Consider the following 15,844-nt stretch of genomic DNA (forward strand, 5'->3'; position numbering starts at 1 on the left):
GTGTCTCCGTAGCCTTTTCCACTCCAGTAGCTTTCGATGTGTTTGAAAGCTGGATCAAGTTGGTTAAGAGTTTGATCTCCCTGTGATCCCTCCCTAAATCCTTACTCCTTCTGTGATGCGCGCAGAGAGCTGCCAGATGAATAATAGCTTGGCAGGTGGTGAGCTGGCGTCATTGTTGGCCTGCCTGTGTTTGTGTGTGTGTGTTTTGTGCCCGCCTGCGCAGTGTTCATATTGCCGGCGTTCATATTGCCGGATGTTGGTTTGTGATGTTGAAATGTTTGTGGGCATTCCGTGACCGATAGAACTGTCAGCGGAATGTTCGCAGGCTTAGCCCTGTGGGGAAAGGGGCGCTTGTTGGTTTGGCTGGAATTACGAAACCCCATACATCTGTATGGGGGGCAGGCTGGCTGGAAAAAGAACAGAGGCTGCCCCAGATGAAATTAGGTTGGTGAAGGAGCAAATTAACCCTTTCCAAATCTGGAGAGGCTGGCGGCTGAGCCAACTAGCGCTCCGTTTCCTGTTTTTATCAATCAGATGAAGTTTTCAAAACATGCTTTTCCACTGGTCTGTGCAAGTGCACTTGGGTTTTCAGGAGGCTGCTTTCGTGGGAGAACCCAGACACAATTGGATTACAGGCAGTAGGGGATTAAGCTACATGACCTTTGGAGGTCCCTTCCAGCTCTCCAACTCTGGGCACAGCAAAGAGGGAACAGCGTCCCCTTTGTGCTTTTCTTCTTGGCTTCCGGATAGGCTTGCCCGCTATTGGGGGGGGGGTGTGGTGGGAACAGGATGCTGAACCAAGTGGATTTTATTCGGTCTAAGCGAACAGGGCTGCTCTTAGCTTCTTTTAAGTGTTTTCGTAAAGTCGAAGCAATCTTCCTCCCAACCGTTTCCCCCACCCCCCTTGCCATCTTGAAAACAAAAGCCAGGTGTTTGCGCCAAGCAGATGTGGGGCAGGTGTCCGTCGCGAGAGAGGAGCCCGCCGATGTTTATCAAACAGCCCTGAGAAGTTTGCACAGGATATGGGGGTATGTCCTTCAAAGCCCAGCGGCTGCATCCTGGCTCTGGCGGTTCTGCGTAATGTGATTTAGGGTTATAAATAGACCCCGGGCCAAGCAGCTTCGCTTTGCTCCCCTCTCTCCCAAGGGGGGATACCAGAACCTCTCGCCCGGCTTGCTCCCCCCTGCACTTTAGAACTGTTTAATCACATCATCAAGAGCTATGGGTCAAGGAATAATTTCTTCCTTAGCATTATAAGCCCTTTATGCCTCTGGGGCTTGCTGGTTATCAACATTATTCCTAAGTTGCCAGAGGTGATGGTATAGCACCGCTGGGAGTAACCGCTTGCATTTTTTAATAGTGGTTTTCCATTACTATCGCTGCTGTAAAACTCTCCAAGGTACCGTAGTTGTTATAAGTACCGCTCATAATTACTGTAAAATGGGATACGGATGCAGCCTTGCTGGGAACGGATAACTCTAGAGACCGCTGGTGGAACAGTTTGTGTGTGCGCATGCGCGCTCAGGCATGCTCATGCCTTCTCACATTTTACATGCACAAACACAGAGCTCATCTTTGCACCGGGAAACACTGAATTTGCTCGCGACCTGCACACGTTACCTAAAATAAACATATCTGCACCAGTAAGCTTCATTTGCAAGATTCTCCTTTTAGTCACAGAAGAGGGCAGTTAGATTTGTGCAGCGCTGAAACACTCCCTCTCCCCGCAAACAAATGCTGATGCAAATGTGCACACACACACACACACCGGACCTGGCTTCTGAGATCCTACTAAGCGTTGTCTGTAGGTTTCAAAGCCATTTTTCCAATGCTAAAAAAAGAGGTGGATAGTAATAAACAATAATAATAATAATTTATTATTTATACCCCGCCCATCTGGCTGAGTTTCCCCAGCCACTCTGGGCGGCTCCCAATCAAATGTTAAAAACAGTACAGCATTGAATATTAAAAACTTCCCTGAACAGGGCTGCATTCAGATGTCTTTTAAAGATAGGATAGCTGGTTATTTTCTTCACATCTGAAGGGAGGGCGTTCCACGTGGTGGGCGCCACTACCGAGAAGGCCCTCTGCCTGGTTCCCTGTAACCTCACTTCTCGCAATGAGGGAACCGCCAGAAGGCCCTCAGCGCTGGATCTCAGTGTCCGGGCTGAACGATGAGGGTGGAGACGCTCCTTCAGGTATACTGGACCGAGGCCGTTTAGGGATTTAAAGGTCAGCACCAGCACTTTGAATTGTGCTCGGAAATGTACTGGGAGGCAATGCAGATCTCTCAGGACCGGTGTTATGTGATCCCGGCGGCCACTCCCAGTCACCAGTCTAGCTCCCAGGATGCTGAATTGCGCACCTCGATTTCCAAATCTAAGCAACATCGCTGCGTTAACGCTATCCAAGTTGGAACAGTGTGCAGACAGGGGCTTTGTGTGTGAGGCTTCAAGCTTAGAGCCTTGGCTTGTGTCAGATGCTGGTGGTGTGTGTGTTTGTGTAGATTTAACATGACCTACACTGGTAGCAAGGGTGAACCAGATGAACAGGGCTTGCCCTTAAGAGCTAATGGGATTTAGAAACACATAGCTGCAATAATATTTCCCAAGGGCTGCAAAAGTGGAAAGGGGGTTGGTCTCCTTGGGCATTCGCCTGCCTGCCACGTTCTGAAGCCTTTATCGGCCGCCTCTCGCAGGCACCCACCAAAATGCAAAGTTGCCAGGAGCAGGAAGTAGCCTGTAGCAGCAGCAACAACAACATGGAACTCTCTTTATAAGAAAAAAGTTGCCTTCTCCTTTTTCGTTGCTGCTGCTGTTTTGTGCAAAGGGAGGGGGAGCGATTGACAAAGATTCACTCTCTTGTCTGTCCGTCCATCCCCCCGGCTGCCGTGTCCCTTGCATCATTCAGCTTCCCTGTTCCCGTTTACTTATGTGCTTAGCCCTTGTGTTCTATTTTGAGGCTCTGTGCACCCGGTGCTAAGCAGCGGATGACCCTGCCGAAGGTAAGCGTTGCAAAACAAGAGCTGTCAGGCAGATCACGCCACGGGCTTAGCCAAGCCGGCAGCCTCTTCAAAGGGGGACTGAGCAGTCCTCAGCAGGGCGAAAATCTGGCTGCAAGAGGCGTTTGGGCAACCTGGAGGTTCTCCTCTTCGGAAAGGTAAGCCTCGCGTATGAGAAATCAAACTCCAGGGACTGGTTTTGTTTACCTCCTCCTCTTGCAGAACTTTAGCCAGCGATTTTCCCAAGCCTCTTTCCCCACCACCCTCGGACGAACGCTTTGTACTTCCTGCAACAGGAGGTTCATGCATGGACAGGCGATGCCTTCTTAAAGCTGCTTTCAAAATTGCTTCTTCCTTTAACCAAGCCCAGGTATCTCAGCACGCAGCTCTTCCTAAGCTACGGGTTTGCAGATTTCCAAATTTATAATTCGCCAGCTCGTCAAAGCAACACGTTGCGGCAAGCTGGTAGGGGTTATGGAAAAAGGAAAGGAGGAATAAATATGTTGTGAGGGGGAAGTTTCCAAGTGGGGTTGATTTTCAAAGTCCCAGGTCTTCTGTTTGGGAAGGTCCATTGCTTAGCAGGGGAGAATTTGCATTGTAGGAGAGCCCCATACGAGGAATGGAGCGGAGCATGTTTAGCTTGGAGAAGAGGAAACTGAAAGGTGATACGATAGCCATCTTCAAATATCTCAAGATTGTCACATGGAAGATGGAGCATGCTTGTTTGCTGCTGGTTCGAAGGGTAGGACCTGAACCGATGGATTCAGATTACAAGGAGATTCCAGCTAAACATCATAGAATCATAGAGTTGGAATAGACCACAAGGGCCATCGAGTCCAACCCCCTGCCAAGCAGGAAACACCATCAGAGCACTCCTGACATATGGTTGTCAAGCCTCTGCTTAAAGACCTCCAAAGAAGGAGACTCCACCACACTCCTTGGCAGCAAATTCCACTGTCGAACAGCTCTTACTGTCAGGAAGTTCTTCCTAATGTTTAGGTGGAATCTTCTTTCTTGTAGTTTGGATCCATTGCTCCGTGTCCGCTTCTCTGGAGCAGCAGAAAACAACCTTTCTCCCTCCTCTATGTGACATCCTTTTATATATTTGAACATGGCTATCATATCACCCCTTAACCTCCTCTTCTCCAGGCTAAACATGCCCAGCTCCCTTAGCCGTTCCTCATAAGGCATCGTTTCCAGGCCTTTGACCATTTTGGTTGCCCTCCTCTGGACACGTTCCAGTTTGTCAGTGTCCTTCTTGAACTGTGGTGCCCAGAACTTTCTGTCAGAGCTTTCTGACAGTCAGAGCTGTTGGACAGTGGAACTGTCTCCCTCTGGAGGTTGTGGACTCTCCTTCCTTGGAGGTTTATAAGCAGATGTTGGGTGGCCATCTGTCAGGGATGCTTTTGTTGTGATTGCTGCATTGCTGGGGGGTGGACTAGATGACTCTTAGGGTCCCTGAAACCTACAAATTTAACATTATCAAAGGAATGCTTCTACACTCTTACAAAGACCATTAGAAAGAAACAAAAATTTAAAAGCTAAGAAACTGCCTCAAAGGCATTTTTACAATCCTTCCTCCAGAGTAAGGTATTAAATAATCTGATCTATTCACAAAACGGCTCCCTGCATCTGCTCTGGTGTCTTCTGCCATATCACTGCATATTTAGGCATGACTGAGATAAGTTTCCTTAACGATGTTATTCGAAAACCTGAAGCTGTTCTTTTACCTCTGTAAAATCTTTTTTTAAAGAGTTTTCTCAAAGTTTTGAAAAACTATTAGCCAGGATCATGGGACATAACGTTTTCCTTTTAAAAATTTAAGTGCGTGTGTAGAGTTAAGAAGCTGTTGTACATTTATGATTTAATACAATAATTCTAAAGGGAGAAAAAAAGATTATTCTTAGGGTCCCTTCCAACTCTAGGATTCTCTGATCTCATGCATACACCCCCCCCAAAAAAAATACAACTGTAAAAACAGGATCCTTTCCTACCTGAAATGAGTTTGACAGCAATGATAATGAACAGTGGTAGTTGAGATTCCCGCACTGCAGGAGGTTGGACTAGAGGACCTTCAGGGGTCCCTTGCAACTGTACAATTTTATGATCCTATTCATAGTGTACAAGAAGTCTTGGGTTCAGTCCAAAGACCCCTGCCTTTGAAACCCTGGAGACCCCTTAGCAACCAGGAAAGACTACGCTGATCTATATGGACCAGTGGTCTGATTTGGTCTAAAACCAAGATTCCCCGAAGTTTTGGCTTCGTATCTCAAGACTGTCTTTTCTCACAATCCCCACTTGTTGCGAAGACTTAGAATCTGCGAGGCGCGGGCTTCTCCTCCCCCAAAGCCCTGGGATGCTTAGAGCGACACCAGCCCACTCTCTCTCTCACACACACACCCCAGTTCCTGGCCTTGGCTACCCAAGCAAGCAGGCGTCGCTGGCAGCGATCCCAGTCCGTTTCCGATTCAGCGTGTTTCTGGTCTGTGGATGTTTGTGCGCTCGTCTCTCTCTCAACACAGCAGTTTCTGGGTTGGAAATAAGAGGAAACTGCTGGTGTGACGAAGGCCTGGCACACCCAGGGCTTCCGTAGGAGGGGCGCGCAAGGCTGATGCTTGCCTCCGGCTTATTCTTAGCACGTTGCAAGCTTCAGAGCTCTTGAGTCGCTGCCGGAGCCAGCCCCGGCGCAGCGGAGGGGCACGCTTTGCCAGTGCTCCTTCCGCCACGCACGAACAGGCTTTCTGGCCGCTCGCAGGAGTGCCTCTCCTACTTCAGAGAGAAGAGGCAGCGACTGGGAAGCAAAATGCCTCTGAGGAGGTGGGAGAAACACCTTCGCGCGAAGCGGAGGTAACGTCAGGAAGGTTTAGGAGCCTTCTGCCCTCGATGGACCCGGAACCTACTTGCAGAACCACGTCCCGGGGCTCGCCCAGTGCTTTTGGAGCCGTGTGAGGATTGTAGTGCATGCCTCGGCTTGTCGCACCTGTGCTCAGTGTGCGTTGTGTTGGGAAACTCTGAACAGGGGAAGGTAAGGCATCCGTCGGCTGTCGTTTTCCCCACACGCGTTTTTGGTGCGTGATTTTGTCCAAATGGCACCCGCTCTCTTGAGAAGCATGGGCCTGTCTCTCCAAATCTCGTTGCAAAGTGAGCACGTTGAACCTAAAATAGTTCAGCTCCTTTTTCTCTTTTTAAAAAGGAAGACTTGCCTCAGCGGTGGGAAGGCAGCTGTGCGTGTGTGTGGTGTGTGTGTGTGTGTGTGTAGATTAGCATCAAAGGAAGGAATAAGGCTGCCATTGTTTGGGAAGCAAAGCGAGGCTTGGGTAGTCATTAAGCACCAATAAAATTACTGTATGAATATTGTTCCCAATCCAGTGCTCTCTGATTCGGATACGATTGCAGAGGTTTCACATCAGATGGGTCAGAGACCTCCCGATATTACGCATACTGGATTTCGGCTTGTAGTTTGTAGGGTTTTTGGTTTAAAGCTGTTCTAAACATGTCTGAGGAAACCGAGGCTACATGCATTTCATTGCAACAGAATAAACTGAATTCTATTCAACCCGGTTCCAACTCCTCAGTTTTGCAAGGAAATGAGGCTGGAGATTTCTCAAAATGTACCTAACCCCATCTCACCCACTGGTGGTTATCAACACTGCAGATAGGAAACAAGGTTTTTTTGGTGTCTCTCGCACCTTCTTCTCTTGTGGTAATGGGACACAAAATTTGTTGGCTTCTAAGTCAGCCGGCCTGTCTTAGTGCAGTACCGCGGGGCATATTGTGCCAAATCCTTCGTCATAAGTAAATTTGGGGGGGGGGGTTGTTTAATTAAAGGAAAAAAACCTATACATTTTTACTTTACATACCCATGCTCTGACTTCCCCTGTTCTGGAGGTTTAGAGTCTGTAATCTGGCATCTTCTAGAGGAAGGGCATGGCTGCTGTTAATGGGGTGGTAGGAAAGCCTCGCCCACGATTGATTTCGGGAACAATAGGGAAAGGACAGGAAATTCTTTAGGACACACCCCTTCCCCGCAGCTGGGAGCCTCCGCTATCAGGCAACCTGTTGTGTTGTTTTGTATTCTGGGCATGTCGTGTGCCCGTTTTTCCACGCGTCTCTCTTTGAGCCTCAGTAAAAGCAATTCTCTCCTGGAGGGGTGTGTGTCATAGCTGTCAACCGTCCCTTATTTGGTGGGAAACTCCCTTATCCAAACGCCGTGTCCCGCTGCTGTCCCTTATTGATGATGTCTCTTAAATTTCCCGGGTTTCATGCTCGCCCGGCTCGGGAGGGAAGCAGCAACTCGGGGTCCTCTACCGCGAGAGAGAGCGCACGCACGAGCTGCCGCGTCTCCATCTCTCCCTTTTCCCCCTCGGGCGCGTCGTGAGGAGACGGGTGGCGGCGGGCGGGCAGGCAGCCCCTCTCTTGCGAGACTTCCACTGCGCTGCCAGGGGAAGCCGGAGGCGGAGGCTGAGGAGGCAACCTGAGGGAGGAGGAAGAGGAGGGGATGGCGAGGGACGCAGAAGGGCCGCGGTGCAGCCGCAACCGCCTCATGCCGGGCTCGCGGGCGGCGTGGACGAGAGTCTTTCTCCCTCCCTCTCTCTCTCGGGCGGGGAAGGGCTGATGGAACTCCTTGCGCCAGGACGACCGCAGCCCCGACTGCTGCTTAGCATACCCTCCAACCAGTGCAGCATCTTAATGTAGTGTTTTCCCCCTCTGCATCCCTTTCATAACTCTATTTTTATAAATCATTTGTCCATCCATAGTTCAAATTTTCTGTCAATCCTACCAATGTATGTAACTCTTCACAATAGCTTTTCAAATAAATTATAAACTTTCCCCATTCTTTATTAAAGAGGTCCTCTTCCTGGTTTCTAATTCTGCCTGTAAGCTTTGCCATCTCGACGTCATTCATCAGTTTTGTCTGCCACTCTTCTTTGGTCGGAGTTGCAGACCCTTAGGGTCATCTAGTCCAATCCCCTACAAAACACAGTCAGTCGCAGCCAAAGCAGCATGGCTCCATCAGTGCCGGATTTATGTATAAGTTGAACAAAATCCCTTATTTTGGCTGCTGGTCCCTTATGTTCGAGGCTGCTGGTCCCTTATTTTCAAATCTGTAAGTTGACAGCTATGGTGTGTGTGTGTGTGTGTGTGTGTGTGTGTGTGTGTGAGAGAGAGAGAGAGAGAGAGAATATATTTGGGATCTGCCGAGTAGAGCATATGTTTCTCAGTGCTTGCATCTCTCCCAAAAGAGCAAGCATCGTTGTAGATGGTCCAAGAAGCTGTTTGGTCTGCTTTGCATTATCACCCCGTCTCTTGGCCCAGTGGAGAGATGCAAATCTCTTGCCGTGTAGCCAGGACCGAGATCTTTTCAAAGGAAGAAAGGAGGCCATACCTAGATCTTGCTTTGTTGGCAGGGCTCTCGAGAGAGAGTGAGATAAAAGTTCAAAGCGGCGTTGACAAGCTCTTGGACGTTCCCTCTTGCAGGTGCCGTCGACGTGGTCTGATACCATCATTGCTACGACTTTGCTGGCCTGGGATTTCCCCAGGAGGGGAGGGATAATCAGAACTTAATATGGCTGTAGGCAAACTCATCGCCGTACTGCAAGGTGTTGCAGTTAAAGTGGGACAGAACAAGATAAAAGGTCATTGGGAAGATTGGAAATTGTAATAATAATAATAATAATAATAATAATAATAATAATAATAATAATAATAATAATTAATAATAATAATTATTTATACCCCGCCCATCTGGTTGGGTTTCTCCAGCCACTCTGGGCGGCTTCCAACGGAATATTAAAATACAATAACCTATTAAACATTAAAAGCTTCCCTAAACAGGGCTGCCTTCAGATGTCTTCTAAAAGTCGGATAGTTGTTTATTTCCTTAACATGTGATGGAAGGGTGTTCCACAGGGCGGGTGCCACTACCGAGAAGGCCCTCTGCCTGGTTCTCTGTAACTTGGCTTCTCGCAGCGAGGGAACCGCAGACGACTCTGGAGGTATGGCTCTCGCTTTATTGGCCGAGGGAGCTGGCGTACAGCTTCCGGGTCATGTGGCCAGCATGACTAAGCCACTTCTGGCGAACCAGAGCAGCGCACGGAAACGCCGTTTACCTTCCCGCCGGAACGGTACCTATTTATCTACTTGCACTTTGACATGCTTTCCAACTGCTAGGTTGGCAGGAGCAGGGACCGAGCATCGGGAGCTCACCCCATCACAGGGATTCGAACCGCCGACCTTCTGATCAGCAAGTCCTAGGCTCTGTGGTTTAACCCACAGCGCCACCCGCGTCCCTTTGAGACTCCTTAGGGTAGTGATAAAGCGGGATATCAAATCCAAACTCTTCTTCCTCTTCCTCTTCTTCCTTCCTCCTCTTTCCCCCTGCAAACAGCCGCAGCTCACCTGCCAGGAAGCGAGCGTAGTGTCTCTGCTCCACATCCGGCGACATATTTATTTCCTCATCTTTTCAATCCCTGACAAGGGCGAGTTCATGCATGTTGATGAACCACGGGAAAAACTTTAAAATCACCCGAGGTCACCAAACCACCCTGCTCTTCTGAGTCAGCAGTTTACAATATTCAGCTGCGAGTTGTTCAGTAACGGCTGTTTGCAACCAATGCTTGCATATGTATGAGTCAGCTCCAAAGTGCTAGCGTTGCAGGCTTCAGGTTCCGGGTGCAGTTCGGAAGTCCATGCCATACACCCGGCAGCAGGCAGGGGCAAGAAGGGAAGAGGGGCGATATCCACAGGCAACCATCTCAAGAGGCTTGTTCCAGGTGCTTTCCTTCCTGGCGAAGGTCACATCACACTGGTCTTGGAAGTTTAAGCAATGGGAGGATTGTAAGAATGAAGGGAGTAAAGAAATTTATAATAGAATAAGAATTGTGTATAGGCATAGAGATGGAAAGGCTTTGGGGGGCAGAATGGGGGGGAAACAGGTTTTCCCCCCAAAAACGCTTTTTTTCCAGGAAAAAAACACTCTCTGTGGAATATTCAAACTATATCAAACTGATTGTTTGTTTTTTCATGCAGGAGGGCCTTGGTTTTTTTCCAAATTTTTCCAGGGTTTTTTTCCAGGCCTTCCCATCTCTAACGAGGCAGCAGGTAATTTGTCTGTAGGGGAAAACCTCGTGAATGTAAAGCTGGGAAGTCAAAGTGTATGAATTGCACTTTGTGTAAAGTTTATAAAACCAATAAGAATTTAAATATAAAAAAGAAAGAATTTGAGGAACCAAAGAGTCACATTGAAAAATACGACCTTTGAGCCGCCTGGGCCCAAAATGGCAGCTAGACATTCCATTTTGGTCACCGTAACCCTGGTTTAAGGAGCTGTTCCTATCTTATATATCTTGAGTTTCTAACACTGGTCTAGTCCAGCTGCTTCCCAGTCCAGGATTAACGGAGGACGAAGAACGGGGGCAGATTTAGGAAGGCACCTATTCTCTTCCCCACCTCCTTCTTCCATCATTTTAGTCCTATTTATTTCGTAAACTTTGTACACCTCTTGGTTGCAAAACGTCTCAAAGCGGTTTGCAAAAGAGAAAAAGACCTTTCTCCCTCTTGACTAGAGGATGGCTTCCCCTGGTCCATATTGTGACCTCACGTGTCGCATACTGTGACAGCAGAATAGGCTGGGCAAGTTCAGGCTAGTGATGTCAACCTAGCAAAAAGAGAGAGAGAGAGAGAGAGGGATTATCTGTTGTGCAACGCTCCTCCATACTGGATAGAAAAGTGGGTGCCATTATTATTATTATTATTATTATTATTATTATTATTATTATTATATTTTAAATGAAGTGTTTAGATAGTGCTTCTTACCAGCGTACATTGGTACCTTCGTACTCAAACGCCTTGGTACTTCAAACAACTTGGAACCCAAACACTGCAAACCCGGAAATAAGTGTTCCAGTTTGCAAACTTTTATCGGAAGCCGAACATGCTCCGTTTTGAGTTTTATGCTTCCAATTTGAGTGCCACACTTCCATTTTGAGTGTTACGCCAAGGTCTGTCTGTTTTTGCTGTTTATTTTGCTTTTTCGTATGTGTGACTGTGTGGAACCCGTTTCAGTTACTGATTGATTGATTGTACATTGTTTATTGCTTTCATTTTATGGATCAGTGGTCTTGTTAGATAGTAAAAATCATGCTCAATTGCTGTTTTAGGGGTTGCTTTGAAAAGTCTGGAACGGATAAATCCATTTTGTATTGCTTTCTATGGGAAAGTGTGCCTTGGTTTTGGAACGCTTTGGTTTTGGAACAGACTTCCAGAACGGATTAAGTTTGAGAATCAAGGTGTCACTGTACTATATATCTGTATATAAGAGCCGGTGTTAGAAACTCATATACAGTGGTACCTCTGGTTGCAAATGGGATCCATTCTGGAGACCCGTTCGCAACATGAAAAGAACACAACCTGCAGCAGCATGTCTGCGCATGCGCAGGTTGCAGCTTGCCACTTCTGCGCACACGCATGACGTCATTTTGTGCTTCTGTGCATGCATGAGCGGCGAAACCTGGAAGTAACCCTTTCTGGTACTTCGGGACACCGCGGTACGTAACCTGAAAGAACATGAGGTATGACTGTATATAAGTTGGGTGCCAAATGGCTCCTTAAACCAAGGTTGAAGTCGCCAAATTGGAACATCTGGTTGCCTATATTATTATAGGTTATTGTATTTTAGTGTTCTGTTGGAAGCCGCCCAGAGTTATTATTATTAATAATAATATATTATTATTATTATTGTTATTATTATTATTATTATTATTATTGTTATTATTATTATTAGTCCATATCGATGGAGACTTTTCCACTGACCAGAGACCCTTCCCTTCTTTTTTCCCTCTCCCCCATTTCCCCTTCTTCCAGATTGTCTCGTATGCTGAAAGGCTGTCGATTTATGGAGGGTCCCGGGTGCAGCTTTGAGCACTGCCCCGCGCAACATCCTGCCCGCTGAAGGAAGGACGCTGCCGCCCCGCCCAAAACCGGGCGCCCTGAGTCGTCGGGCTTCACCATTCAGGTCTCCTGTGCATGGCTCTTGCAGCCCAAGGAGGACTTTTGCCGCCCGCTGCCCCAGCCTGAGCCGCCCCGGGTCCCCATCGCTGCCCCGAAATATTCTACATATCCAGATGGGGTAACGTGATGGCGCAGGACGGACGCCGGTGGGGTTAACCGAATGCAGAGGCCTTTCTAAAGAGGGGGAAGAGAGAGATAGAGAAAGCCCAGGCAGGGAAGCGAAGCAGCAGCGAAGGACGTCTAAAATTGCACACACAAAGGAAATTGACACTACAGCAGGTTTTGGTTTTGTTTTGATTTTTTTTTTTTTGCTCAGCAGCAAGCAAGCACAGGGTTCCTTCTTTCCCCCCCTTAACTGTATGATTTAGAGAATCCGGCCTGCGCTCTCCCCAAAGCTGGGAATATTTTGCACAACATTTGTCAGGGGGGAGAAAAGATAGCCTTTTGCCAAACTCTTCCATTTCCTTTTTCGCCCTGCAAATCTTCTCTTTTTTTTTCCCCCACCTCCTTTGCGGGCGTGTTGGATTTTGGTGTGTGTGCATTTGTGTCCCCCCCCCAACCAATCTTGAGACCCCCCCACTCCTTCCTCCGCCATGGCCCGCATGAACCGCCCGGCGCCTGTGGAGGTTTGCTACAAGAACATGAGATTCCTGATAACTCACAACCCAACCAACGCCACTCTGAACACCTTCATCGAGGTAAGTCCGCCTGAGCAAATTGGAGTCGTTGGGGTTTAATCAGATTCTGTGTTCGCCCGTAGGTTTAAAGGCCCTCTTGCGGGTTCCACCAATACAATGGTACCTTGGGTTACATACGCTTCAGGTTACAGGCTCCACTAACCCAGAAATAGTGCTTCAGGTTAAGAACTTTCCTTCAGGATGAGAACAGAAATTGTGCAGCAGCGGTGCGACGGCAGCAGGATGCCCCATTAGCTAAAGTGGTGCTTCAGGTTAAGAACAGTTTCAGGTTAAGTACGGACCTCCAGAACGAATTAAGTACTTAACCCAAGGTACCACTGTAATAATCATCATCATCATCATATATTTGTACCCTGCCCATCTGGCTGGGTTTCCCCAGCCTCTCTGGGCAGCTCCAACAAAGATTAAAAATACAATAAAATGTCACACATTAAAAACTTCCCTGAACAGGGCTGCCTTCAGATGTCTTCTATTTTTTTTTTTTTAACTAATCTTTTTATTGATATTTTGGAAACGACATCAAACAATACAAAAAAGAAAAAAGACTGAAAAGAAGAAAAGCAAACAAACAAACAACAACAACAACGCCTATAAACATAAAACAAACAAACCAACATAACATCACTCAATTGACTTCCTTCCATCTCAGTTTAGGCAAAATAAACTCATAGCTTATCTGCAGATTGTATTATATCAGCTCTTTACATCGCAGGTTTTAGATTCCGCCCACTGTGATTTTGGTAATACCTAGATTGATTTCAATGTAACTTACAAATTTACTCCAGTCGTTCGTAAACTTAACGATTTTTTGATGCCTAATTTTTTGTGACATTCTAGCTAATTCTATATACTCATATAATTTCATTTGCCATTCTCTAATGGTGGGGATATTGGAAGTTTTCCAGTTTTGCGCTAACAAAATCCTGGCGGCCACCATTGCATATTGAAAGAATGTTTGGTCTTCATTTTTGATCTCCTCTCCGATCATACCTAAAAGGAACGCTTCAGGTTTTTTGGGGAAGGTGTATTTCAGTATTCTTTTTAATTCATCGTAAATTTGTCCCCAAAATCTTTTCACTTCGTCACAGGTCCACCACATGTGAAAGAAATTACCCTCTTTAGTTTTACATTTCCAGCATGTGCTGTCTCCGGTCTTATACATCTTCCCCAGTTTTGCCGGGGTGATGTACCAACGATACATCATTTTCTCCATATTTTCTCGGAGAGCAGCACATGCTGTGAACTTCATACCTTTCTTCCAAAGTTTTACCCATCTGTCAAACTCCAGATTATATCCAAGGTCTCTGACCCATTTGACCATGACTCCTTTCACCTCTTCATCTTTAGTATCCCAGTCTAACAGTTGGTTATACATTTTGGATAAAAGTTTAGTATTACTTTCTAAGATTTCCACCTGGTACCTGGACTTTTTTTCACTCATTCCTATTTTTTTATGATCGTACCATAACGCATTAATTTGGTGAAATTGTATCCATCCAGTTAATTTATCCTTTAGCTCTTCGTACGGTCTAATTTTCCACCCTCTTTCTGATTTAACTAGGAGATCTTCGTATGTCCATCTTTCACATTCCAGATTTAACTTTTTTGTTGTTAAGATATCAATTGGTGAAAGCCACCAAGGGGTGTCTCTTTCAATCAGCTTTTTGTTCCTGTTCCAAACTTCTAATAACGAGCCTCTAATGATATGATTAGAGAAGCCTCTGTGGATCTTTCCTTTATCATGCCACAAATAAGCATGCCAGCCGAATCTAATGTTAAATCCCTCTAGATCCAACAAATCCGTATTTTTTAAAATGGCCCATTCTTTTATCCAACAAAGGCAAGCAGCCTCATAATAAAGTTTTAAGTTCGGAACTGCAAAACCCCCTCTTTCTCTTAGATCCGTGAGGAGTTTGAATTTAATTCTTGCCCTTTTCCCTTGCCATATAAGTTTCCCCAGCCTCTCTGGGCAGCTCCAACAAAGATTAAAAATACAATAAAATGTCACACATTAAAAACTTCCCTGAACAGGGCTGCCTTCAGATGTCTTCTAAATGCCAGGTAGTTGTTTATCTCTTTGACATCTGGTGGTAGGGCATTCCACAGGGCGGGTGCCACCACCGAGAAGGCCCTCTGTAGGCCTCCCTGTAGCTTTACTTCTCGCAGCGAGGGAACCGCCAGAAGGCCCTCGGCACTGGACCTCAGCGTCTGGGCAGAACGATGGAGGTGGAGACGCTCCTTCAGGTATACAGGGCCGAGGCCATATATGTTGGTGTTCCGCTCTAACAGATGTTTTTGAGGGGGACGGGCGCAAAGGGCAGCGGCCAACGAAACAGTTGTGCGAGGGGAACGAGGAACCTGCGCGAGGGACACTGCTGCAACCCCCAAATCTGCTTTATTTGGTTCTGGGAAACCGCAGAACCGATTTAGGGGATAACCAGGGAGGGAGAATCCCATAGTCACTGCTTTGAGTACAACCCAAAAAAGTTAAGACTACATCACTTTTCCAGGAGTCTGTTCCAGGAATGTTGCAAGGAAAGCGAGGGATTCCTGGTCCCTGTCCAATCCCAGGTCAAGGACACATCGAGTTAAGAGCTGGAGAGAAAGACTCTCTTTTCTCCCACCCCAAAAGCGCTCCCAGGGATTTCAGGGAGTTGGAGCAGCTGTAGAGTAGAATTTGGGGAGTCTCCCATCCCGGTTAAAGACAGCGGGTGAGAGTCTTAAGCCTGAAGTTGCACATTCTTACATGTCAAACAAAGAAGGGTGTATTTCCCCCCGACGTTCTCTCACTTGTTAACTGGAGAGGGATTCAGTCCGAATGTTAGGTGCTTTGTTCAGAAAGTCTTCTTAGTCACCATGGGCGCTTGATGGCTCCAGAGTATGTGAAGATTACCTGAAGTTCTGACGTACTTGGAAAATTCTCAAGGACCTCGGCTGCCAGCGGTTCAGATAAGCCACAAACTTTTGGCACCGCCGCTCCTGCGGAAAATTGGTTGTGCTGTCTTCACGTCCAACTCCTAGATGGAGGGACCGTTTGTTTAGCCTACTTAAAGGTTACTCGCTTGCTGAACTTTCGGCCTACTCGGTGTCTGTATCAGCTGTCGCATTTGTAGGCTGCAAAATAGAACCATTCTGG

At 47.0% G+C, this 15,844-nt stretch overlaps 1 protein-coding gene across 3 annotated transcripts in view; it reads left to right on the forward strand.

Moving 5' to 3' along the window:
* Window positions 1-15,844, forward strand: part of PTP4A3 (protein tyrosine phosphatase 4A3) — a 100,198-nt gene that overhangs the window by 57,733 nt on the left and 26,621 nt on the right. Inside the window, exons 1-2 of one of the 3 annotated variants that reach the window (XM_053395186.1) lie at window positions 3,048-3,159; window positions 11,864-12,708. In XM_053395186.1, coding sequence (XP_053251161.1) covers window positions 12,604-12,708 — 105 coding nt within the window. In that variant the 5' untranslated portion in view covers window positions 3,048-3,159; window positions 11,864-12,603. Of the gene's footprint in view, window positions 1-3,047; window positions 3,160-5,741; window positions 6,027-11,863; window positions 12,709-15,844 lie in introns of those variants that run through there. The other 2 variants (XM_053395187.1, XM_053395185.1) reach the window with 2 other exon arrangements.

Source organism: Podarcis raffonei, chromosome 7, assembly GCF_027172205.1.
Source record: "Podarcis raffonei isolate rPodRaf1 chromosome 7, rPodRaf1.pri, whole genome shotgun sequence".
Taxonomy (NCBI): Eukaryota; Metazoa; Chordata; class Lepidosauria; order Squamata; family Lacertidae; genus Podarcis; species Podarcis raffonei.